The following is a 26368-nucleotide window of genomic DNA, read 5'->3' as shown; positions in this document are numbered from 1 at the left end:
ATGGTCCCCCTTTGGCCTGATCCAGCTGCAAGGCTCTTATTGGCAGGGGGTTGGACTCGATGGCCCTTGTGGTCTCTTCCAACTCTATGATTCTATGATTATTTACTTATTGCAATCATATCCCACCTTTCCTCCAAGGAGATCAAGGTGGTGCCTGCGATTCCCCTTCCTCCCCATTGCATCATCACAACAACCCTGCAAGGTAGTATATGCCAAGAGAAAGTAACTGTCCCCAAGGTCTCCCAGGTCCTAGTCCCATGCTCTAACCACTGAACCATTCTGCCTCTCTTCTTAGGGTCCTACCGTCTCCTTGGGATGAGGCAGGTGAGAGATCTGAACTGCTCAGGTATTTTATTTTATTTTTTAGTAAACATCTATTCAAAAGTAACAATACATCTTTGTCCACTGCTATGGTATCACAGAATGATCACTCCAATCCTCAATCCCGCATCACTGTCATGTTGGCTTGTCGAATACTCTCAATAGGAACCTAACTACCGATCTGGTTTGCTAGACATTTTCAGTCAATATATCCCCTCCACAGACACCTCTGTGATGATGATGACATTAAAATACACCCTGTTCTTCTTCAATAAAAGAGAAAAAAGGAGACCAAATCAGGTAATTTAACACTGCAAATCTATTGCGGAATAAGCCGTGTTAAAAAGACTGCACTGCTAAATCAAATCCGCATTGACTATGACTGGAGTCCGTTTGACTGCCGCGGACCTTACTGCTGATCATTCCACAAAGCCTATCTCTTTGCTTACTCAATTCCTCCCGAATTAAGGGGCCACTCGGGGGAAGCCGCGATCCTCAGCGAAGCGCGCTTGCAGAGTGGCGGGGTGGTGGTGGTGGGGAGTTAAGCCCAGTCCAGCTCTTACTACCGAAGCGGCTTCACCCCTGACTCGCGAGAAAGCCTCCCACGCTACCCCAGATCCTAGAAAGCGGAGTGGGCGAATTCGGATTGGCGCGTCGCCTTTTGGGAGCGGAGCCAATTCGGAGCCGCAGCGCGTCCCCCCCCCCCCCACTCCGCTGCGCGGCCTCCTCCTCCTCCAGCCACGCCGAGGTTTCCCGGCAGCGGCAGCCGAGACCTTCTGCAGCGGTGAGTAGCCCAAGCAGGCTTCGATCGGGATACACGTGGCGCCTCCTTCTGCGCTTGCACCCCCCTCCCTTCCCAGCCCGCATTCTTGAATGGGAGCCCATTTGCCAAGGCTTTCCTCCATCAGCGGCTGGGAATCTCACTTGGTTGCATTGTCTTACCCGGAGTCAGTACTGTCTGCACTGGCCGGCACCAGGGGCTCACCAGGGTTTCAGGCAGAGTGTGTGTCTTTTCCTAGCCCTAAGTGGAGATGCCAGTGATTGAACCTGGGACCTTATGCATGCAGTTGCTTGACCACTGAGCTATGGCCTTTCCCGTAAAAACAAAGCAAGATTCTAGTCCTCATGATTCTGGCTTCCACAGGAAGCTGCTTCTTTCATAGCTGGGACATTCTACATGCAAGCAGATGCTCCACCACTGAGCTATGGGTCCTGTGTTATCCTGAGTAAGGTCACTGGTCCACCTAGCTCAGCACTTTACGCACTGGTTGGCAGCTGCAGCTCTCCACAGTTTGGTTTTGGTTTTTTTTGGGGGGGAGGCAGGGACCCCTCAGCCCTACTGGAGATGCTAGTTAATTTGGGACATATGCTGAGAGTGCAGGGAAGGGAATCGTCCTTATAATCTTATTATATAAGCTATTTTGAAATGCACAAACAATGCCATTTTCCAAAGCCATCCTTTTATGAGACTGTCTTGAGTGCATTCTGCTTCCTGCATCTGTAATTGGGAGGTAATGACTAAATTGTGCATCCGAAGCGCCGCCTTTTGACCTAAAATGCATTCTATCATCACTGGCAAAAGGGGGTTGCAAGCCGGATCCACATTTCATGTGCTTTTGGAAGAGAGACGTTTGGTGGCCACGGTTGCCAGAGTGGGAGGTGGGACAGCTCTGATGCCCGTGGCAGGTGCATGGTCTACCAGTGGGATGTTCTGCACATAAGAGCATAGCTCCAGTGCTCAGAAGCTTTTTCCGAATGCCCATGCATTACCCGGCCATGTTCAAGGTTCTTGTATTAATTAATTGTATTTACAACAGAGCTCAAAGTGGTGTACATGGCCCTCCTGATCTCCATATTAACCTTGTGTAGTAGGCTAGGCTGAGTTGGCAACTGGCCCAATTTCAATCGGTGAACTTCATAGTCGCATGAATATTTGGACCCCAGACTCCCAGGTTCTAGTCTGAGACACCAACCACAAGACCACACTGCTTCACTATAATATCCTGGTGTATATCATTCCCTTCCTAAGCTTTAAGAGATATATGAAACCTTAATTTACAAGACCCTTAACTACTTGGGTCTGGGATACATTAAGGACTGCCTGATCCCTCATATCTGTGCCCAATCAGTGGGGGAGTCACTGCTGATGGTTCCCCGTGGCTCAGATGCACAGCTTGTTTTCACCAGGACTTGTGTGTTCAGTATCTACAGAGCTCCCGCTTGAATTCCGTTCTGTTATGATCTTATTAAATCAAATCTTTATTTTTATGGTCAATGACCAGCACAGAGCCCCTTATCTGTTTTGGCAGAGTATGATCATCGCACCTGTAATGGAGAATGCCATCCTGGAATTAATAGGTGCCTGGATTAAAACTGTTACCTTCCTTTCTTGCCAAAGTTTTAAAGGTAACATCTCAACACTGGCAGAGGAAGAGGAGTGGGGGGGGAGCGCACCACTCCCGGCAGCGCGATCCCGGTGGGGTACCATCGTGGCTGCCCCCCTGCCTGCGCTGGGCGCCACACCCCCAGGACGTGTGCCATGCCCCTGTGGGCAGTGCACCATGCCCACAGGACGTGAGCCCCGCCCCCTCCTGCTCTCTGCCTGCCCGATGCTGGAGCACAAAGCTCTGCCACTGCATCTCAAGGGAGAAACAAGAGCTGTTTAACTCCTAGGTTTGACTTAGTGGAAGATGTAAGTTGGAAGAGACCATCAGCTGTCTGATCAACTCAGTAACTGGCCCAAGGTCAGCCAGTGAGCTTCATGGCTTAAATAAATAAATTTATTTCACAATGAGGACTAGGAACTTGAAAGAACGCCAGGCTTCCCAGCACAACAGTGTTGCATTCCTCAGTAGACTTGGACCCACCTCCAGTTTCTCCATCTTTAGCTTTGGACTACTGAAGTAGCTGCTTTGGAGGGGCTTTTATTGTTTTCAAGCATCAAAATGTTCTCTCTCCTTCTCTGTTTCTCGCTTAGCCTTGCCGCGCCCCAGAGGTGACAAATCTATACATGCGCATTTTCGCTCTAGCAGCTTGCAATATGGTGAACAGAAGGTGTGTGGCCGTATGTTGCCAACAGTCACTTAATGAGCAGGATGAGTGTTTGTGTGTATGTGAATAGGAAGCTCAATGCAGCCCTGCCGGGTTTCAAATATCTTTATGTTGCTTTTGGGGTTGTGTGGTGTTGCTACTCAGGAAAAAAATAAAATAAATATCTGGCATGCTTCCCGATTACATTGCAGTTATCATGCGAAAGGAGAGAGAGGTAACAAGAGCCGTAGAAATTTGAGACCGGAGGCTTCATCCCAGAGCCGGCTGTAGTTCGTATAGTGACTTGGAATCTGAACCGGTGCATCTGCAAGATTTTATTTTCAATGCTTTATTTAAATGCTTGTTGTAGCCCGTCCCCTCTCCAAATGTTTCAGAGTGGGGGGCACCTAACAATTAAAACAATACATGCATCCACCTGCAATGTCAGGAGTGGATAAAAAGCAGAAGTAGTTTTAAAAGCCAAGCAATGGTCATTTAAAAATGCAACAGTGAGATTAACCATGACTTTGGAAGCAAGAATAAATAACCAGGTTTTAACCTGGTGCTGGGGAGAATGCAAAGTTGGCACCTGGTGGATCTCTGGACAAGGGCATTTCACTCAGTGGTAGAGCATCTGCTTTGCATGAAGGAGGTCCTGAGTTCAACCCCCAGCATCTCCAAGTAGGGCTGCAGAAAGTCTTCAGCCTGACACATTGGAGAGCCACTGCAGTAGGTGTGGATAGCACTGAAACAGATGAACCAAGCATCCGACTCCATATAAGGCAGCTTCCTATGCTCCTATTTAAATCAGTCCTTTATTCAGAAGCATGAGATCTAGAATCTTGTACCACGTTCAGTTATTGGCATCTCCAGGTAGGACTGGGAATGTCCCTTACCTGAAACCCCAAAGAGCTGCTGCCAGTCAGTGTAGACAATTCTGAGTTAGTTTTTCCACTTTAAGGCATAATATTAATAAAGGCAATCACAAGGTGACAGTGCTAATAATAATTGACACATTCATGTTGTGATTCCAGGGGTTGGACTAGATGACGCTTTGGGTCTCTTTGCAGTTCTGTACTATTTATGCTGTGCTGTCCATCCCTTGAGCATCTAGGCTTCAAATCGCCTGATGCTGCCAGTTTTGCTTCCTGGCGTTACGAACGAACCAAATCCTGTAATTAGGAAGGGGGAGCAAATCAGCCTTGACTTGTGCTGTTTCTGGTGACTTTCATGCTCTGGCCACATGATCTCAGAGGTAGGGCAGGTTTTAAAATAGAACCAAATCACTTTGCATCTTCTCTCTCTTTTGGCATCAAGTCAGTTGATGCACTGTGGGCAGCAGGCAGGTCAGGACCTTGTCTCTGCCTGCCTGGTTCTGGCAAAACCAAAATGAAACATTGCGCCAGAGGAAACCTAAAATTTTGTGACCTGCGTAGAAAATGACGTGGCATGATTCTGCAAATGTGCAGAAAGTGAGAAGTTTTATTCCTGATTCTCAGCCACCTCTGCCTCTGTATGTGGCAAAAGCAGAATAGGATGGTCTCCAAGGGTGGCTAGACTTTTTTTTTTTACCCCAGACCAAGTCTGCAGGGGTGAGTGGCAGTGTGGTGTAATGGTTAGCGTGTCTGAATATGACCTGGGAGACCAGGGTTCAAATCCTCCCCCTTGGCCATGAAGTTCATTGTGTGACCTTGGGTCACAGTCATCGCCTCTCAACCTGATCTACTTCACAGGTTTGTTGTGAGGATGAAATGGGGAGCGGGGAGAACCATGTATGCCACATCAAACTCCTTGGAAGGAAGATGGGGTGTGAATGCAAAAAACAAAAGAAGAAAAATGCCCTGCTTGATCCAGCCCAGCATCCTCTTCTCACAGTGGCCCACCAGATGGCCCAGTGGGAAGCTCACAAGCAGGATTCAAGCACAAGAGTTCTCTCCCCTCCTGGTTCCCAGCAATAAGTATTCATTGCCCTTGTGTTTTCAAGCACATATATATTGGCAGCCCTAAGAACTGGGAGAGGGACGCGGGTGGCGCTGTGGTCTAAACCACAGAGCCTAGCTTACCGATCAGAAGGTCAGTGGTTTGAATTCCTGCGACGGGGTGCGCTCCCGTTGCTTGGTCCCTGCTCCTGCCAACCTAGAAATTTGAAAGTACATCAAGGTGCAAGTAGATAAATAGGTACTGCTCCGGCGGGAAGGTAAACGGTGTTTCTGTGTGCTGCTCTGGTTCATCAGAAGCGGCTTAATCATGCTGGCCACATGACCCAGAAGCTGTACGCTGGCTCCCTCAGCCAGTAAAGTGAAATGAGCGCCACAACTCCAGAGTAGGTCACAACTAGACCTAAGGTCAGGGGTCCCTTTACCTTTATGCAAAGCAGATACTCTATCACTCACCTACAACACTTCTGTAAAATTAATATCTTAGTCTTCATGGCTCTGAATAAGGGGCTTATTTAAACAAAAACATATCCTGAATCAATCTGTTGGTCCATCTGGCAGGCAGCTTCCTCTTGGGTTTCAGGCGAGATCGAACCTGGGACCTTCTGTAGGATAAAGCAGATACTTTACTGCTGGGCTACCCTTAAAGTAAGATTCTGATTGAAAGGTTTAAATCAGAACACAGGAAGCTGTCATTTTCTGAATCAGACCATTAGCCCATCTAGCTTGGTATTGCCCACACTGACTGGCAGCATCTCTCCAGAGTTTCCTAACTCTGCCTGGAGATGCCAATGGGGTTGGGACTTCAGGCCTTCTGCATGCAGAACATGTGCTTTACCTCTGATTACCCGTCTCTCTCTTTCTCTCTCTCGCTTTCCCTGCCTCAGCCTGTTTAAATCCATTCCCTACTCCGGAGACATGTTGACAAATACGGGTGCTCTGTTTTTAAGCACTGATGCTTTAATGAGCTTGTTTTCAGAAGACTGGCTAATAGCAGATTATGTATTTTTCAAATGGCTGCTGAAGGGAATATGTCCCTGGATGATTGATTGTGAGGCCTCTTTTCCTTAGGAAAGGAATCACTCTGTATGGGTAATATGAACCAATCCTCTCCCCTTTTTGAAGAAACCAACACAGTCTTGCAATTTACGGGAATGTGATTGTGTTGCATGAAGAGATGACTGTTATCTTTCTTAAGGGGATGAATGATTGCTAGACTGAGCTGAGATTCACCTGCCCTATCTTTGTTTGGCTCTTGATTGCCATGCTATCTTCAAATCAGGCCTCCAAGCTAATATCTACCCTCCCCTCGACTACCTTTGTTTGGCTCTCAGTTGCCATCGTAAATTTTAAACTAGTTCTCTGAGCCAAGGCATAGTAAATTTTAAACTAGTTCTCTGAGCCATTAGCATGGCAACTAAAGGCCAAGCAAGGGCATCTCAAAGGAGATACCCTTGCTTGGCCTTTAGTTGCCATGCTAATTTGTAATTGGCCTTTTTGAGCTGAGATCTACCCTCCCTTTGGATACCTTTGTTTGGCCTTGCCATACTCAGTTGAACTGGGCCACCGAGTGAAGAGTCACCCTCTTTTGAGATGGCTTCATTTGTCCCTCAGTTGTCTCACTAAATTTTAATTAGATCTCCGGGTAGGCTTGCCACTTTGGTCGGGCAAAATACAGGACAGGTTGGACAAAATAAAGGACAGGTTGGGTTGGGGAGTGGGGAGGGGCACACACACTTCCCTGACACCAAATTCATGGCAACCCTACTTCCTGCCCTTGAGATGCCTTCATTTGGCCCTCAGTTGCCATACTAATTTTCATTCAGAGCGGCAGGTAACTTTCAATTTGGCAGCAAAAAATAAATGGATTGGCTATTTGTAGCTGGGTGCAGTCCTTGGCAGAAAAAAGTTAAAAGGCTCTTCACTCCTACAGTAGAGAGCTGCCACACACACCCGCTTCTTGGTAACAATAGGAACCGCTGCTGCCTTTGCAAAGTTGCAGGATCGCCTTTGGGACTCTTTGCTGGGTGCCTTTTGGACTCTTTGCTGGGTGCTAATAATTTGAGGAGAAGCTCTGTGTCAGAGCAGCCCAGATGTAGCAGGTGAGAAGCATGCCTTTATATAACCTGCTGGCTATGGAATTGGCAGGGGTGTAGCAAAACAGAAACGTTTTTATGTTTAACGTATATTTATAATAAAAACCTATTGAAGTAGAATAACAGATTCCAAATAAAATAAAATAAAAGTAGGATACCTAGAACCAAACATATAGGAACAAATTTCCATACCAAAACCAAGCATAATAAATTAACACCACAAGGTTCCAAGTAACACAAATGGGTTTATGTTATCCTGTATGTTTTTATTCTTGTACATTATGGTTGTATTTTGTCAGACAGCGTAGAGTGGAACTATGGAACTTGCTCCCACAGGGGCCAGTGATGGCCACTAACTTATATGGACTGGCCAAATTCATGGAGGAGAGAGCTATCAGTGGCTACTAGCCACATTGGCTATGCTCTGCCAGCAACTGTCATGCTTCTGAATGTCTGTTGCTGGACACTCCACGAGGGGAGAGGGCTCTTGTGCTTGAATCCTGCTTGCTGGTTTCCCACAGGCATCTGCTTGACCACTGTGAGAACAGGATGCTGCACTAGATGGGCCTTTGACATGATCCAGCAGGCTCTTTTTACCTCCTTTATGACCTGAGTTCAATAGCACTTCTCCCCACTTGCTGTTTCCAGCAACTGGTATCCAGATGCATTACTGCCTTTGACTGTGGAGGCAGTGCATGACCATCGTGGCCAGTATAGCCAAACATTTCCTGACTACACCACCTGCACAGTGGTTTGCTTTCGGCATTTCCCTCTCTCTTCCTGGGCCACAACCTTCAATGGGAAGGGGTGATGAAAAGACCACCTGTGTCCCAAGGCCGCCTCATAGTCCCTTTGCTATACGCTGAAGGTTGTGTGTAGCAGTATTGTTTGTACACACATGAACCAGAAGGAAGGGGTTGTGGTCAGTGGGCTTTTTAAGGCTTGGCAACTTCTCTGTCACATTGTGAACCTTTGCAACGAAAGACAACATGCTGTTACCTCTGCACAGCACTGCCTCTGTGCCCCTCAGTAGGGAGTCAGCTATCACCACCACTGCACCTTCCACAGCCACCTTGGTGTGTTCTGAGGTCTGCAACAGCTCCTCTCTCCTAAATGATAAGAAGCCCCCAAAGATGCAGTCTTTCTCTCACATAACACTCCCCCTTTTGTGCATCAAGCATCAAATTAGCAATGCAGTAGTGAAATCATGAAATGATTTGGACCTCTAGTCCTTGAGTTTGCCCTAATCAAAGTTTAATTTCATCCAGGGCCCACCTGAAAATCTGATTTGATCAGCTCGGTTCTTGAAAACAAAACATTCAGCTATGTTTTCTAGCTGATCTCATTGCTACTTCAATTCCTTCTCAGAAAAAAATCAGTCCCCAATCTGTAGATTAAAAAAAGACACCCAGGCAGTCCTCTCTAGCAGTTTTTATTTTGTTTATGTCACTGTCAGGCTCACATCGCTAGAAATTATTCATTATCATTTTATTTCATGAAATATATACATTGCTTGGTTTTAAAGAAAACCCTCAAAGCAATGTACAAAAAATATAAAACAATAAAACTGTCCATAAGAAAGATGAATAAGAATAATTTAAGACTTTCAAAAAGTTAAAATAACAATTCACTAAAACAGATTAAAACTCGCCTCAGGTTTCTAAACATCGGGGTAGGCTTGTCTAACCAAAAATGCTTTTAGCAGGTGCCAAATTGAGTTGAGTGAAGGCGCCTGCCTGATATCAATAGGCAGGGCATTTCAAAGTGCAGGTGCCGCAACACTAAAGATCAAGTTCTTACAAATACTGTATGAAATGGGTTTTATGTGAAATATGTAATTGTGCAGTTGCACAGATCAAAATGGTTGAGTGGACATTTATAGGATAAGGCAATCTCGTAGGTAAACCAGTCCCAAGTCGTTAAGATATAACAACAACAACAACAACAACAACAACACCTTGAACTTGGCCTGGGAGCAAATTGGCAGCCATTGCAGATCTCTGAACACAGGTGTTAGATGATGACAGGGTCTCACTCCTGTCAGCCACCAGGCTGTAGCATTCTGCACTAACTGAAGCTTGCTGAAAAAGCGCGAGGGAAGCCCCACACAGACTGTGTTGCAGTAGTCCAAATTAGTTGGCAGAGGTTAGGGGAGAATCTTGTCACTGTGTTGCTTCAAAAAAAGAAAGAGAGTGATATTTGCGGTTTAAGAATACAATTAAAATATAAAACTGCAATTAAAATAAATTGAAATATCCATGATTTAAATTATGCATTGTTTATTTATTTCCTAAAATTTTATACTGCTTAATTGTAAACAAACAAACCATTGGTTTAAAACTTCAGTTTGAAACTTTAGGAGTTCTCAGATTTCATTTTTGAGGTTGTGCTTGGTTGCTGGGAGAAAGGAACCAAAATAATTCAGCGGGCTTCTGGGAGCCTCCACAACTACGTTTGGAGGCCTACAACTGAGGATGGAGTCTGCCCATTGTGTCTCTGTAAGATTTTTCTGAATTGCATCCAGCCAAATTCTGCTCGGAGTAGACTCGCTGGCATTAATGAACCAGTAGCTTCAGTGAGTATTGTCTGACTAGGACTTATATTAGATACCAATAATTAATTCTAAGGTAAACTGTAAATCAACCTGAAACAGATACAAGTGACAAGAAAGGAGATTCCAACTAAACGCTAGGAAGAACTTTCTGACAATGAGAGCTTTTCTGCATTGGGATGAACGACCTCAGAAAGTGATGGACTCTTTCATTGGACGTTTTTATACAAAGGTTGGTTGACTAGGGATTCTCTAGCTGTGATTCCTGCTTTGCAGGGGGTTGGACTAGATGACTCTGGAATCCCTTCCAACTCTACAGCTCTATGATTCTTTGAAATTTAGACATGAAGCAAGAAGGGGAGGCGAAAAACCAGCCCACTCCCCCACGCCTTCCTGTCTTGTACTCTCTACAAATACCTGAGGAACGAGATCATCACCCCACTCATACTAACCATCCCAGGGCGCTCAACCACTGCCAATATGTCCTTTCTTCTAACAGATCAAAATGAGCAGATAACAGCAAAGGTTGCTAGGTTCATAGCAGGGGCAATCAGAATAACGGCCACTAACTAATGGCTGATTCAGGGCTTTAAATTATGCTCTTATATCAAATTTCCTTTTCTGCGTGTACTGTAACGTTTAACTGTTGCTATGGCTATTGGCTAATGCAAATAAAGTTTTATCTATCTACCAGCCCACTCCCCCATCGCCCCAGAAAAATTCCTGTAGTTTCAGGTTGCACCTAAGGCTGGGGGCAAGGGGAAGGGTCACACAACAGTGTGGTCACCCCCTTCCAGTGTTCTGAAATATAAAAACCCTGTAGTTACTCCCATAGAAACGGGGAAGCAAGGTTTCGTTTGCATTTTATTTTATTTATTTATTATTGTGTTTGTATTCCACCTTCCCTCAAAGGACCTCAGTGTGACATACAAGGTTCTTACCCTGCCCTGTTTCATCCTTGCGACACTCCTGTGAGGTAGATTAGGCTGAGAAGCAGAGACTGGCCCAAGGTTGCCCAGTGAGCTTCCTGTCAGAGTGGGGATTTTTAATCTGACATTCAAACCACTATACCACACGGGCTTTTGCCGTTTCAATTGACTTAATAAGAGTATTACAGTGGTACCTCGGGTTACAGACACTTCAGGTTACAGACGTTTCAGGTTACAGACTCAGCTAACCCAGAAATAGTACCTCGGGTTAAGAACTTTGCTTCAGGATGAGAACAGAAATCATGCAGCAGCAGCAGCAGGAGGCCCCATTAGCTAAAGTGGTGCTTCAGGTTAAGAACCGTTTCAGGTTAAGAATGGACCTCCAGAACGAGTTCTTAACCCGAGGTACCACTGTACTGTAGTAAAGATTTTGGAAGTTTTGATGTGTGTGGGGGGGGGGGGGAGTTTTCAATTTTGTTGCACTCTGCCTGAGCTCTTGGATCAATTGGGAATAGAGCCAGTGTCGTGAAGCCTTGGTTGGGTCATGGCCTCTCAGTCTAACCTACCTCACAGGGTAGTTGTGGGGATTGAACAAGAACTAGGACCAGGGTTCAAATCCCCACTTGGCCATGAAACTCACAGGGTGTGATCTTGGGGGATATTCACTGCCTCTCAGCCTAGCCTACCTCACAGGGTTGCTGTGATTAAATGAGGGGGGAAATATATATGCCATCGTGAGTTCCTTGGAGAAAAAAAGTGGGATATAAATGCAATAAGTAAATAATAATACAAGTGATGTTGGGTCAGGATTCCTAAATAAACAGCAGTTTAGGACAGGCAGTAGGGACCAATTCTTTGGCCAAGCTAAGAGTCTAACATTTCATCCAGGGTGGTGTTAACCTTGCCTCTGTGGAGACTAGACAGATGGCTTTTTGCCAAGACCTGGCAAACAAAAGATGACGATGTGTTTCATTTTGAGAAGGCCTTTCTGCTACCCAGACTTTGCATCAATCCAATCTATACATGGTTCCCCCTTATCTCTCCCGCTCACAGAAAGTTGCCTTTTCTGTTAATTGAGGCGTAGCAGAGTGGCATTAATTGAAAACTGGCTTCTGGAACAAAGGACATAGGGATTTAGCAGGAGGGGTAGATGGCTAGCACACTAATAAGAAAAGGAAATCATAGCTGTGACAGCAGTGAGCAGGACTGTGGTACTGTGTGTGTGTGTGTGTGTGTGTGTGTGCGCGCGCTCCGTGCCCTGTGGAATTTCGCAACCTGGGTATATATTATGCAATCTGTGCGCTTTGGCATAATCAGAGAGAGGTTGGTTGGGGCAAAGGCAGCGGCACCTCTCCCACAACCCCCTTGGAATTCCTATGCTTCTAAATACCCATTGTTGGAAGCCACCAGGAGGAGCTAGTTGTGGGTTACCACTGCGTGGCCACTGTGAGAACAGGATGCTGGACTAGAAGGGCCTTTGGCTTGATCCAGCAAGCTCTTCTTCTTCTTTTAAATAATTTTTATTGATTTTTCCAATAAAAAACATCCAGTTAATATATCCAATCATAATACTCCAATTAAAATAAAAAACTAAAATAAAGAAGACCAAATTATAGTCCAGATTACCGGTATATTTATTAATTTTTCAGAGCTCCCCACAGTCTCGATCTCTGAAGCAAATCTCCAGATACAGCCAGCTCTTCTTACGCTGTATTCAGATACCCTTCTGGGTGCTGAGATTTCACTTAAAAGTGCTGTACTATAGTATTTGCCGTCAAGGGGACTAGAATGTGTGTTTGTTTGTTTGTTTTTAAAAAGTTGAGGTTTACAAGAAGCTGAATTCTGTGTCTGGTGCCAGGCTCTTGCACTTTTACAATTATTAGTACAGTGGTACCTCGGGTTAAGAACTTAATTCGTTCTGGAGGTCAGAAACTGTTCTTAACCTGAGGTACCACTTTAGCTAATGGGGCCTCTCGCTGCCGCTGCGCCACTACCATGCGATTTCAGTTCTCATCCTGAAGCAAAGTTCTTAACCCGAGGTACTATTTCTGGGTTAGCAGAGTCTGTAACCTGAAGCGTCTCTAACCTGAAGCGTCTGTAACTTGAGGTACCACTGTAGTGAGTATGGGGTTGTGGTGTGTACGTAGACCTGGGCTGTGAGCAAAGGGGAGGGTCATAGCTCAGTGGTAGAGCACCTGCATTACATGCAGAAGGTCCCAAGTTCAATCCCTGGCACCCCCAGGTAGGACTGGGAAGGTCCCCTATCTGAAATCCTGGAGAGCTACTGCCAGTCAGTGTACGTACGGTATATGGTATTGAGCTAGATGGACCCAATGGTCTGATTAAGGCAGCTTCTTATTTTCCCATATGGTGATTGGAGTATCTGCTTTGGAAATAAGGCTTGCATTTCTCTAAACCTGAGCTACCCTAATTTCTACAGTAGCTATGATCTTAATAATGCAGGATCCCAAGAATCTTGCTTGCCTGGGTTCCTGAAAAGCTTAGTGGAGATTGGAAATACTATCCCAGGCAGGCGTTAGGGCTTGAGAGCCGGTACCAGCTCCAGAACCCAGGACCCTGGAGAGGTGAGGAAGGAATTTAGCACCACCCTCCATGTGGCCAAAGGCAAGAACTCTTCACTGTGATAGGCTGGAGTGGGTCATGTGATATCCACAGGCCACATGGAAAAGCTTCTAAGTCAGACTGGCTTCCTGCTCTGGGTATCACCACTGGAGTCATTAGTGGGAAAGTGTTTTTAGCCCGACCCACATTCTCCTTGTGGGCAACATGCCAGTGGTAGGTGGAGCCAGAGGAAATAATGGGTGGAGCAATGAATGCATATTTTATCTTTGTACAGTAGACTTGTTTCCACACACCCCTCTGTGTCCTTCAGGCAAGCAAGAGGCATGATCAAAGTCCACTGACACATTCCTGCATTGCAGGGGGCTGGACTAGATGATCCTTGGATCCCTTCCAACTCTACAATTCATTCGAGAGTCTGCCCTTCCCTTGCCTGTCTCCTCTCCTTTTGACTTGGTGCTTTGTTGATGGGTTACCTAATAACTGCCTTGAGGCATGATTTCATAGGGCCGATGAGGTCACCACTTAGTGACTTTCCTGCTGAATGTATGAGCTGACTCCCATTAGAAAGCATTCTTTGAACACGTAAGAGCATTAGGAACATAGGTAAAGGTAAAGGTACCCCTGCCCGTACGGGCCAGTCGTGTCCGACTCTAGGGTTGTGCGCCCATCTCACTCAAGAGGCCGGGGGGCAGCGCTGTCCGGAGACACTTCCGGGTCACGTGGCCAGCGTGACATCGCTGCTCTGGCGAGCCAGAGCCGCACACGGAAACGCCGTTTACCTTCCCGCTAGTAAGCGGTCCCTATTTATCTACTTGCACCCAGGAGTGCTTTCGAACTGCTAGGTTGGCAGGCGCTGGGACCGAACAACGGGAGCGCACCCCGCCGCGGGGATTCGAACCGCCGACCTTTCGATCAGCAAGCCCTAGGCGCTGAGGCTTTTACCCACAGCGCCACCCGTGTCCCTATATTAGGAACATAGGGAGCTGCCATTAGTCCCCCTAACTCAGCATGGTCCACACTGACTGGCAACAGCTTGCCAGGGTTTCGGGCAAGGATATCTTCTGACCCTACCTGGAACTTGAACCTGGGACCTTCTCCATGCAGAGTGGATGCTCTACCACTGAGCTACTGCCATTCCTTGAAATTAAGATCCTAGTCCTCATCATTCTGAAGAATGACTTAAACAGAAACACAGGAAGCAATGCCTTATACCGAGGGAGACTCTTGGTCCATCTAGCTTCATATTGCCTTTGTTCACTGAAAGCAGCTCTCCAGGGTTTAAGAAATAATAATAATAATAATAATAATAATAATAATAATAATAATAATAATAATAGTGGTAGTAGTAGTAGTAGTATGGTCCTCTGGACAGTGTCAGAAATGATTATGCTTCCAGCTGCATTTTGAACATTTACTAACATTTACTTTGTTAATTGTTGATATTCACCAGTAGGTGAGAAAAAGTGGAATGGAATTTGGGCATTAGCCCAAAGCATTATCAACAACTGCAAGCATTCTCTGATGTTTCCTTTTCGTCTCCAAAACCACTGAGTATTCTTCATATGTATTTCCCAAGTTTAGAACATTGGGTTGTCTCCAATGTTTGCCCTACTCAGCATACACCTATTGAAATGAACAAATATGACTTAGGTCCCATTAATTTCAAAATGTGTTTACTGTGAATTTAGTTGGATGCAAGCCAATGCATCTACTTTGAGTAGGACTATCTAAGGCCTATTAATTTCAGTGCATCTACTCTGAGTTGTATACATTATTTTATTTATTCATTATGGCTCCTTGCTAAGCCTATGCCTCCTGAGAGCAGACCCACTGAAATTAATAGACTAGGACTAAACTAGGACTACCATTAGAGGCAACCCCCAAGCCCCTGCATCATTTTCCAAAACCTTGTTCATTCCCCAAATACTACCCCCCCCCTTTCATTGCCTGCTGGTAAATTTCAACACTTGCCAAGGCACGTCAGTTGGTAAATGTCCAAAAAGCAGCTGGAAGCATAATCATTCCTGACATTGACCTGGAGATATAAAAAACCCACATACACACAATTTTTATTGTTGGCAATAATGTACGCTAGTCCTTCCCAACCCTCTGTGCTCCAGCTGCTTTGGACTTCAACTCCCATCAGCCACAGGCAGCACAGGCAATGGAGAGGGATGATGGGAGTTGGAGTCCAAAAACATCTGGAGGGCCTCAGGGTTGGAGCAGGTTGATGCATAAACTTCTTTCCTTTTCTCGTTTTCTTTTCTTTTTTAACAAAGCAACACTGACTTAAAAAACAAGATAAGACATGATTTTTTAAAAAAATCAAAGCAAAATAAAAAAGTGCTTGCACGAGAAGCCTTATTCATCTGTGCTGTTCTCTCCCCACCCCCCACCCCGTTTCTTTCCTCCTCTCTCTCCCCACACCCAAAGGATTGATCTAAAAAAAGGCTAAGCAAAGAGAAGACAAAAGGAAGAGCCTGCTAGGCAGCCCATCCGACTGCCTGACTGGCAGATTCCAGTTAGCACCTTATCAGTGCAGTGGCAGATCCTGCGTTTGCTACGGCAACCCAGAGCACCAGAGACAGCGGTGGAGAGGGGAGGGCAGTTTTGTAACCAGGGACGACAGCAGCAACACTGCCACTGGGCTCCAGCGAGGAGGAGCGAGCAAGAGAGAACGGATAGGAAGGGAAGAAGGAGAAAAGGCTGTCTGGAGAGAGGCAGAGAAAAAGCTCCACGAATTTCCCGTTTCTGTTTTGCAAAAAAAAGGAAAGGCAAGTGAGCTTGGCGAAATCTCGTCATTTTTATTTCAGGAGGGCCCTGCTGAAACATAACAATACAACCTTCCCTGTTTCACTGGGAAATAATAATTGTAATAACGAAAGGTTTTTCTCTGTCTTCTCACTCCCCACCTTCCCCCTTTTTTCACCAGCCGGTATGGAGGGAGACGACCGCCTCGCCATCTGCTTGTGACTGCTTTGCAGAGCTGAGTTGTGGATGCCAGAAAATAAGGGGACGTAAACCTCCACTGGGACTCCGGATCCGGACACTGGAATTGCAGCTGAACTTATAAAGCTTACTACCCCCTTGTTTCTCTTTCTCTCTCCCCACCTCTCTCTCTTCCCCCCTCCCCACTCCGCTTTCCATCCCCTCCCCCCCTTTTTTTTGGGGTGTGTGTTAGCGCTACTTGAAGGAAATCGGAAGGGTCCGGTTTGGCTTTGAAACTGAGACAGTCCCTCTGTCGTCCTCCACCCTTCACATCAGATCTCTCTGCCCCCACCCCCACCCCCCCAGCCCGGCTTCCTATATGCTTCTCCGCTAAGTGCAAGAAGGGCTTTGAGAGAAATTTATGCCCTGTTAAAAAGTCCAGTGGACAAACCTTGCCAGATCGAGATGGGGAAATCGAACAGCAAGTTGAAGCCTGAAGTTGTGGAAGAACTGACGAGGAAGACATACTGTAAGCCATTCCTTTCTCTCTCTTTTTAATTAAAAATTTACTTTGAACAGCAAATAATAATAATAATCTTGGGTTCTCTTAACGGTGCAACTTTCCAGGTACTGGAGCCAGCTAGGATGCCAAGAAGGCCTTGGACTGCAGAGGGTGGGGGGGATCTTTGTTGGTTGTAGGGGATTTTGGGAGGCGGCTGGGAGGCAGAGGGGGTGTACTTGTGTGATGGCACACAAAGACTTTGGCCAGGAGATCTGGGTGGTGGTAATAGTGGCAGGATACAGGGTCTGCAAGCCTGCCGTAGTTGAGTGGTGCAAAATCTGCTGCATTGATGGAGAGGCGGGGTGGTGGTCCGAGGTGCTGGCGTTGGGAGTGAGGGTGGGTGGGCGTGGAGGGAGTAATTTTTGCAAGGAGAAGCCTGCTGAGGTGGGGTCGTTAGTTCCACGGCTCCATAGATCAAAGTAAAAACAATAATAGAAAAGGCAAGCAGGTTCTCTTTCTTCCGCCAAGGAGGCTCACATGTTCTGTGGTGATTCATGTCGTGTTGAGATGCTCTCGGGCGGCATCGCAACATCGCCCCCCCTTCAGCTTCTCCTGGGGGTGGGGACTGGCTGTGAGCCAGTATGGAGTCAGGATGGATGTGTGTGAGTTCACGTGTGTGGAGGAGAGAGGAAGGGGAACGTCATGCACCATAATAGCCAAGCCTCCTCCTTCATTTCTGGGGAGCTGATAGCCCGCTGTAGCCTGGGGGCTCAGAAGGGGGGGGGTCGTGGCAAAGGCAGAACGGTTTGTCTTTTTGCCAACCCTGAAACTGGGCATTGTGGGGTGGGGAGAGATTTAACAATCTGGAAGAGGAAAAAGATAGATAGATAGATAGATAGATAGATAGATAGATAGATAGATAGAGAAATGTGTATAAAACAAAGGGCATTAGGTGAAGATGGATGGCTGTATACAAGTTCTGTGCAAAGGAGGACCCACTGAAATGAATGGACCCAAGTTGTAGCCATGTGCATCATGTTCAATGTGGATTTCCTCTAAGAAGGACTTACAGTGTTGGGAGCACCCCCGTGGGGGGTGTAGTTTGTGCTACTCAGAGCAGACCCATTTGTTTTTAGCCAGTGCAAGTCCTACTCAGAGTAGACCCATTAATAACATAAGAAGAGCCCTGCTGGATCAGATGAATGGTCTAGTCCAGCATCTTGTTCTCACAGGAGCCAGCTACTAAATTGAAAAGAATGGGCACAGCTAACTTAGACCCATTCATTTTAATGGGTCTACACTAAGCAGACAAATGTGACAGGCAACTTGTCCATTTGTAGTTTCCTTTGGTATTTAGATGGAACTTTGTTCGCAAAGTCCTGAATTTTAGCTGGAGAGCGCTCCTTGGAGTTCTGAGATTCCTCTCCCCTATTATGTTAGTGCAAGGGAAGCAAAATGCCTTTCTAATAATGAAAGTGGGTCGCCGATTTGTGGTGCAATGACTTTTCCTATGGCGATGGCGGGAAGATGGCTCTTAACTCATGCTTGGGATTTCTGTGTTTCAAGTTGTTTTTCCTCAGGGAAAACAAGAGGCCGGGAACTGTGTTGGAGATTGCTTCCTCTTTTCTGCCTGTTCAGTTTGGCTCACTTACTCCAGTCATCTGGAGAGCTGCTCTGCTCTTTAGGGGTGGTTTCCTGCTGCACAGATAAAGCCAGAATGTGGTTATATTAGATTTGAAGGAATTCAGCTTCTCTCCCCCCCCCCCTTTTCACACTTATGTTTTATTAAGTTTCAATATTTTTAACGTATACAGTCAAAACTCAATTTCATCTTTTCTCTTTATTTTTGTTGGCTTCCCACCCCATTTTCCAGGGAGTTGTTTTCAGGGAGCGGGATCCTGTTTTTCCTGTCTTGTCTGTGCACTATCTTAGCATAGTAAATAAAAAAATAAAAAAGCAACTTTTTGGAAGTATTATTTCTGTATTATGAAGGTTGTATTTTAAAAAAAACCCTCATTTCTTCTAAAGAACTCAAGAGTGCTTTCCTTCCTTGCATCCTCATTTTTTTCACTGCAACAACCCTGCAAGGTAGAAGAGCCTGGAAGGAAAGTGGGGGCTGGCCTAAGGTCAGCCAGTGAGTTCTGTGGCTGAGTGTGAATTTGAATCTGAGTCTTTGGGCTCTGCTTGATCCGTTGTTTGTTGTGTTGTACTACCTTTTCAGAAGGGTTGTGTGTGTGTGTGACAGTACATTGAACTGCATGGGAATATCAGTTCATTGTTTGCTGAAAATATGTATGTGAAATATTTATCTATGTGGGTAGCTAACTTTTAGAGAGGACATGTCACTGCCTCCCACTTCCATTGCTGGGTTTGAAAGAGCTTTGTTGTTTTCAACTAGGTAGGGTCCATCCCATGTTCCTGATTACACGAAGACTATAACTTTGTTTTGTTTATTCAAACCCACTGGTATCTCCCAACAGGGCTGGGAAAAGAGTCCTGAATCTCTGGAGAGCCACTGCCAGTTAGAGAAGACCAGACTTCCCCAACCTGGTGCCCTCAAATGTCGCTGGACAATACCTCCCAGCGCCCATGAGCTTTTGGCTATGCTGACTGGTGCTGATGGGAGCTATTGTCCAAGCACACCTGGAGATCACCAGGTTGATGTTAGTAACGCTGTTCTCAATAGGCCGATAGTATGATTTATCATAAGGCAACTTTTCTACATTCTTATTGACCAAACTTTTAGTATGGAGAGGGCTAATGGACAGCTCTTTCTCTCTTATACAGCCAGATGTTGTGTGCATTGGCAGAGTGAGTATAAGTATCTCTGCCCCATTCTGTTCCTCCCTGCCCCCTGTTCTGCCTTCTCCCAGGTCCAAGAGGACCCGCATGTCTGCGATCGCATGCCAATTGGAAGCACCTAAAATGTAATGTGCCTGTGATGCTAGGAGTCTGTGACGAGGGTGCGGCTGTCTCCCAGTTAAATCTGATTGACGTAGTTTCAGAACAGATGTAGTCTGGATAGCTCAGTTGGTTAGGGCATGGTGCTGGTAATGCCAAGGTTGCAGGTTCGACCACCATATGGGACAACTGCATTTCTTCCATTGCAGGGACTAGATGATTCTCAGGGTCCCTTGCAACTCTACAATTCTATGATTCTATGAATGGAATACAGTAGAGGTTGGTTCATTAGGGCAAATGGGGCACTGCCCCCCCCACCTCAGACTGTCCTCAGCCAATCCGTACCTGCCTGCCTTCTTACAACCAGTCAAGCTTCCTCCTCCTCCTCCTCCTCCGTCTCAGTGTTGCCCCTTGTAGAACTAGGCAGGGAGGAGATGGGGACAGAACTAGAATTAGTTGGCTCTGCTTTTTGTTGCCTCTGGCTCCGCCCACTGCTTGGGCACTCTGCCTTCTGCCCTATCAGCCCCAAATGAGCACCAGTCTCCAAAGACTCCTTTAACACAGTTAATTTAAAGGAATTAACGCTGATATGAGGTGTGTGGGTGGCCAGCCCCTTGATTTTTAAAAAGAGGACTTATCCCAGTCCTCTGTTAAATTTGTTGATCAATATTTTTTAGCCATGCTGGCTAAAAGGAGCCTGTGCAGACAGATGGTGGGGACAGATGACCAGGGAGGGCTGGCTGGCTTAATGCCCTGCTTGGGAGGTTTGCAGAGGTCTTTGGCTGGTTCTTTTCAGAAGGCAGATGCTAAACAGGATGGCTCCATTGACATGACTAGGCAGTCCACCTGCTTCTCAGGAAAGGAATTGATAAAATTAACTGCCTGCCTACAGCATTTAACAGAGATAGTTAGGAGGGGTGCCTCCAAGTTCAGGGGCAGTCTACCTCTGAGATGCCGAGAAGCTCAATTCAAGCTGCTGGTGTTTAACCTTTTAAAGGCCTAATAGGCCAGGGGATAGCTGACCTTTAGATCCTGCTGGACTACAACTCCCATTACCCATGAGAATTGGCCCTGACAGGTTGGGGGCTGATGGTGTTGTAGCGATGACCACCAACTAGGATGGTTTTAAAACAGAATTGCAGATTTGTGGAGGATATGGCTAATGGCTGCTAGCCACAATGGCAGTATTCTCCCTGCACTGTTAGAGGCAGTAATGACTCTAAATACCAGTTGCTGGGATTAATAAGTGGGGAAAGTCACCGATGCTCTCAGGTCCTACTTTCTGGCTTCCCACTGGGGCATTTGTCAGCCACTCTGAGAACAGGATGCTGGACTAGATGGTTCCCACCCCCTTTGGCCTGATCCAGCAAGGCTCGTCTTATGCTCTTACTATTTTAGGCAGCTGATTTTAAAAAGTAGCTGTTTTTAAAAGGTTGGTGGGGGGCGTGGGGAGGGTATCTGGAAAGCTAAATGGTGGCATATTTCTTTGTCTCCAGTTGCCCCGGCACAAAATCTAAGCAGAATGGAGCGTATTGACATCTAAACAAAAAGTTTTATGCAGCCCCAGCAAGATGATGAGCCAAGCAATTTGGGAACCAAAAAGCAAATCTGTGTGGTGAGATCTTCAGAAGAAATAGAGGAGGAGACCTCAGACACTGACATGACCAAAGGCAATATAAAGCCCCTCCCTCCGCCCCAAAGGACAGTAGCTGCCACAATGGAAGAGGACAGAGACTTAGATGAGTACATTAATAAAATAAGGCAAGGACTGGTCTTGGTCTGGGGAGAAGCTCTAGCTATTTGAGCAGAAATTTGATGTGCTATCTAATCAACCGTCATATATTTCTAAAACAACAAATGATGCACACAATCTTGCTCTAACTAACCAATCTGAGATCCAACTCTTACAAATGATGGCTAGGAAGCTGAAGGAACAATTTGAGAGGGATAGGAGGAAATTTTTTCATCTACAACACCTACTGGAGAACCAGGAGGAGGGGCGGGGACATGGTTCAATTCATTATTTACTAGATACTCTACTTGAATTTAAAGATACCATTGTCGCCCATAGAAAAAGCCCATCGGGTTCCCGGAGGCAGAAGCAGAACCAGGGAAGTCCCAAGAGAAGTGGTAATTCTTTTTGAACAGAATAGATTCAAAGACTCAATTTTCAGAGCACTAAGGAATGTGCTCTGAAACCTAAAATATGGTGAAGCCACCGCCGAAATATTTCAGGATAACAGCCCAGCCACACCGCGGTGGCAGAGGGCTCTCCAGCCTTATGCATCGGCTCTAAAAGAAGTGGACATAGCATATTGCTGGGGCTTCCCTTTTAAGTTGATAGTCCGGCTAAAAAGCAGAACCTGGGTTGCAAGTGATAACCAACAGACTGGCAACATACGGAAAGAGCTCCGGCTCCAAGCAGGAGATATCGCTCCTCAGCTCGAGCGCACAAGAGCACCTTCTCAGGCTGGACAACCAAAAAAGGGCAGAAAGAAATAAGGCAACTCCAATTAGAAAGTAAGAAATTGTTTTGTTTTGTTTTCATGCATGAAAAGCATCTGAACTCCACTCTAACAAGCCTTTGTCCTTAGGCATTAGGAGGTGTGCAGCTTAGCAACAAACCCCCGCCTGCCCCCTTAATTGATCCTGGGTACCATGGGAAGGATCTCCACCACTCCCACGTTCCTGTTGGCAAGCAGGGAAGCACACTCTAGCATTTGTGTATGTAGTTTTCAGTTTATGTCCTTTGATTTCCAAGTTATAGAAGTCTAGCAGAAAAACCGAGTTTCTTGAAAAATTCCATCTTTAATAGAGCAGGAACTACATACTTAGCATTTAACTCTCTGCTATCCACATTTCTACCAACATTACTTTGATTCCTCAAAGCCAAACTACGTATAAAGCTTCTCTCCTTCAACGTTAGAGGGCTAGGATCACCAATCAAAAGAGCAAGAGTGGAGGCAGCCCTGCAGAGGGAACATCCAGACATTGTTCTCCTGCAGGAGACGCATCAGTGCAGGAACCAGAGGGCTGCCTTGCTGGATAGGTGAGAAACTACAAGCCCCCGGGCTCTGGGAAAGCCAGAGGCGTGGGTGTCCTGATAAGCAAGCACTGCCCTCTGAGTGTTGAGGAAAGTTGGGAAGAAACCAACAGGCAGATACCTCTTTGTTCAAGGTGTCATAGGCAGCCATGAAATCACCATTGCTTATTTTTATGCACCCAACTCAGCACAAGAAGACTTTCTCCGGAAGATGCTAACATAATTAGACCATTTAAAAAGAGGACAAACCATAACAGGCAGAGACTTCAATTGCTGCAGCAATGACACAAAGGACTGAAGTAGGCACTGATCTGTGAACAAAATCTGCAACCCATTCTAGGTGGAAATATTAACTGAAAGGGACCTTGTGGACCCCTGGCAGACACTACATCTAGAAGGCAGGGAATTCTCATGTTTTCCCCATAAGTCAGTGTCACACATAGACCTAATATTAGTACCTAAACCAATCCATTTCTTGGGAATAAGTCCTACGGGTAATTAAGAATTTAAAATCCAGAAAGTCCTCAGGACTGGACGATTTTACAGGAGAGTTTTATAAAGCATTTCGCAATGAGCTTGCCCCATGGCTGACCAAACTGTACAACTAGAACGGGGGGGGGGGGGAGCATCACAAACATGGTGTTCTTCAAAACTGATGCTACTTTGAGTCATATAGTTCTCATTAATGTAGACACAAAGTTGTTCACATCAATAATGGTCAAGCGTCTAAATATGTTTATAACTCAGTACATATCTCCAAACAGGGTTCATGCTGGCCAGAAGAGAAGCATCACAAGTTTCATTAGGACACTAAATGTTATACATGAGCTAAATAGAGCTGAATAATCTCTCTTGATGCCCAAAGACTTTTGTTAGAACTGATTCATTGTTTCTGATACACCTGCTAACCAAATTGAAATTTGGATCTAAGTCCTTGCACCTCATTAAGCAATTATACTCCAAATCAAAACCAATCATTTCAATCAATGGCTTCGACTCTCAGGCTATCGAGCTCTTAAGGGACACCCGACACTCTGCTGCCATTGCTGTTTGCATTGATCATAGAGGTATTAGCCATTCAACTGCACAAAGACACTTTTATAGAGAGAATGAGGTACACAAAATGAATATGTTTGCAGATGACACCCTCTTAATTCTGCAAAATCCACTTAATAAGTGGCAGTTAGAAATGTATCACAGGATAGCAGGATTGTAAATCAACTATTGTAAATCCCTGCTCCCTCCTGTCAGTTTAGACTGGTTGCTAGTTAACTCTCCATTTGCCATAGCACCTGGAGGATTTAAATACTTACTGCAAACACAAGACAACTGAGACTTAGAAGCTATAGGGGATTGTATAAAAAGAACTTAGTTAATGGAAACATCTTAGCCTTAGCTAGTTGAGGCAAATAGCCATGGTCTAAATGTCAATGTTACCTAAATGCTTACACTTTCCCCCCCTTCAAGTTTGCCTATTCTCATCCCTCCTCTTCATCTAAAGAGATGGCAAAAGAAACTCAATGCATTTGTGTTGGGAGGCAAAAAATCTAGGATAAGCAACAAAACTTTGTAGACATTGAACAAAAGGAGGAGTGGAAATGATAACTTAAATGTTCTATTTTGCTACTTATCAAATCATTGATCCCATTGCTCAGGGTAAGAACAGAAGACCCTTGGGTCCAACTTGAGATGGTCCCTTCCACACCTTCAATGAGAAGTCACCTTTTCTTACCTTTGTATATGCAGGAGGTAAGGAAAATAGGCCATCCATTTACAAGATGAGTACTGATAGTGTGGAGAACATGGAGTGAAACACTGGGCCCTGACCCTCACCACTGGTCCCATTCCTCTATCATACAGCTTTCAGCCACACAGATAAATATCAACTGTTTAAGGATTGGGAAGATGTAGGCATTTACATAATCCATGACCTGCTTCCCAGAGTGAAAACAATATCCAAAAGAAACTGCAAGTTAAATTAAAAGACATTTGAACTACAGCACCTGGTTTGAGGTAAATCAGGCTCATTCTTTTGCACCTTGTTTAGAGAGCAGGGGAGAGGGCTTACACACACCTTGTCTGAATCCTTCTACAGCAAGTCAGCCTATGACCTGATGGGTGCTGCTTCCCTAATATACAGCAATTGGTAATGTCACAAAGCAGGAGATGCTAGAGGCCTTCAATTTTTTATAGGAATTAGGCCACCCAACTGAAGATCGCAAATGGGAGGGTAGCTGGACACCTCTCTGCCTTGCTGCCGTAAAACCATCTCTGCTTGCTTACAGGAGGCCTTGCTCAAGGTCATTCTGCACTGGCCCTGGATACCAGTCAGGCTTGCAGAAATTAATCCCTCCTTTTCCCTTTCATGTTGGGAGAGTTGTTGTGAACTGGGGTCATTTATTCATGTCTGGTGGGAATGTCTCCATGTTAAAAACTTTTGGAATAGAGTACAGTATTCTCCATTATAGCCACCATGGTAAGCCAACCCCTTTCTCCAAATCCTGCCTTAGCCCTACGATTTTGGACATAGACTCCATTCTCCACCACAGAGAACTGGACAGCTTCTTAATGACTGCAGAACAATTAGCAGTAGCTCAGCAATGGAAGAACCAGACTGAAATATCCCTGAGCATATGGGGAAATAATAAATGGAATACAGCAGAGTCTGAGGAGGGCAATTAAAGGCATATGCATAGAAACACCCTCCAACAAACACGGACCCCTTTCTTTAACTATGTTAACAAGCAAAATTATACCAACCACTCAATATTCTCAGTCGAGAGGTTATGTTAAGTAAAATGTTTGAACATTGAGTGTGTAAGCTTACGTCTAAAGTCAATGGATAGAATGAACACTATTAGATGTAATGCTGGGTACTTGTATCTAATATTTCTATTTATTTAAAAACAAAAAAGTTAGTTAAAAATCAAAAAATGTTTATAAATGGCTATTAATGGGTTATTGATCTTTTATTATTGATGCCCTGGGTTTGTTTGTTGGGTTTTTATTTTTTTAATAATATTTTGATCTTGTGGTGTGAGTCAGCATGTGGATTGTTTCATATGTATATGAAGCTCTGGATTTGTTAGCCACCTTGAGTCATGTCTGAGAATTAGGCAGGATAAAAACCGATAAAAGTCAGTGGGGACTAGCAGCTTGGAGGCTTCCTGGAGATGTCTGGCTGGCCATTCTTAGGATTTTGAACATCAGGTAGATCAACAATGTTTAACGTTTCCAGATCCGGGGCCTTCTTTTAACCCAAAAATGCATCTGGGACCCATTTCTAAATCTTTCATCATATATTTGCATAGCAGTAATGCTCCTGTTGTGACCCGCCTTGGATCTGGAAGCACTGGTTGAAGACCAATGCCCTAGGTAGACGACAGCTTTATCCCTACACAACACTTCTTAATGTTGTACAAATGAACTTTTCAGACAATGCCTAACAGGCTCTCTTTCCATCCTCTGCTGATCTTTGGGCTAATCTGTCTTTTGAAAGGACTCTCAACTCTCCTGTTTAATATGCTTCACACAATCTGATTTTATT

General features: G+C 45.4%; 1 protein-coding gene across 2 annotated transcripts in view; it reads left to right on the top strand.

Annotated features, from left to right (window-relative positions):
* Nucleotides 1-855: 855 nt before the first annotated feature.
* NCS1 (neuronal calcium sensor 1) overlaps nt 856-26368 on the top strand; it is a 57163-nt gene continuing 31650 nt past the window's right edge. Inside the window, exons 1-3 of one of the 2 annotated variants that reach the window (XM_081896825.1) lie at nt 856-1105; nt 15881-16221; nt 16380-16904. In XM_081896825.1, the coding sequence (XP_081752951.1) occupies nt 16841-16904 (64 nt within the window). In that variant the 5' untranslated portion in view covers nt 856-1105; nt 15881-16221; nt 16380-16840. The remainder of the gene's footprint in view (nt 1106-15880; nt 16222-16379; nt 16905-26368) is intronic. The other variant, XM_081896826.1, reaches the window with a different exon arrangement.

The sequence above is a fragment of the Podarcis melisellensis genome (assembly GCF_964234715.1).
Source record: "Podarcis melisellensis genome assembly, chromosome: Z".
In the NCBI taxonomy this organism is placed as follows: domain Eukaryota; kingdom Metazoa; phylum Chordata; class Lepidosauria; order Squamata; family Lacertidae; genus Podarcis; species Podarcis melisellensis.
This window is presented reverse-complemented; position numbering and strand designations above follow the sequence as displayed.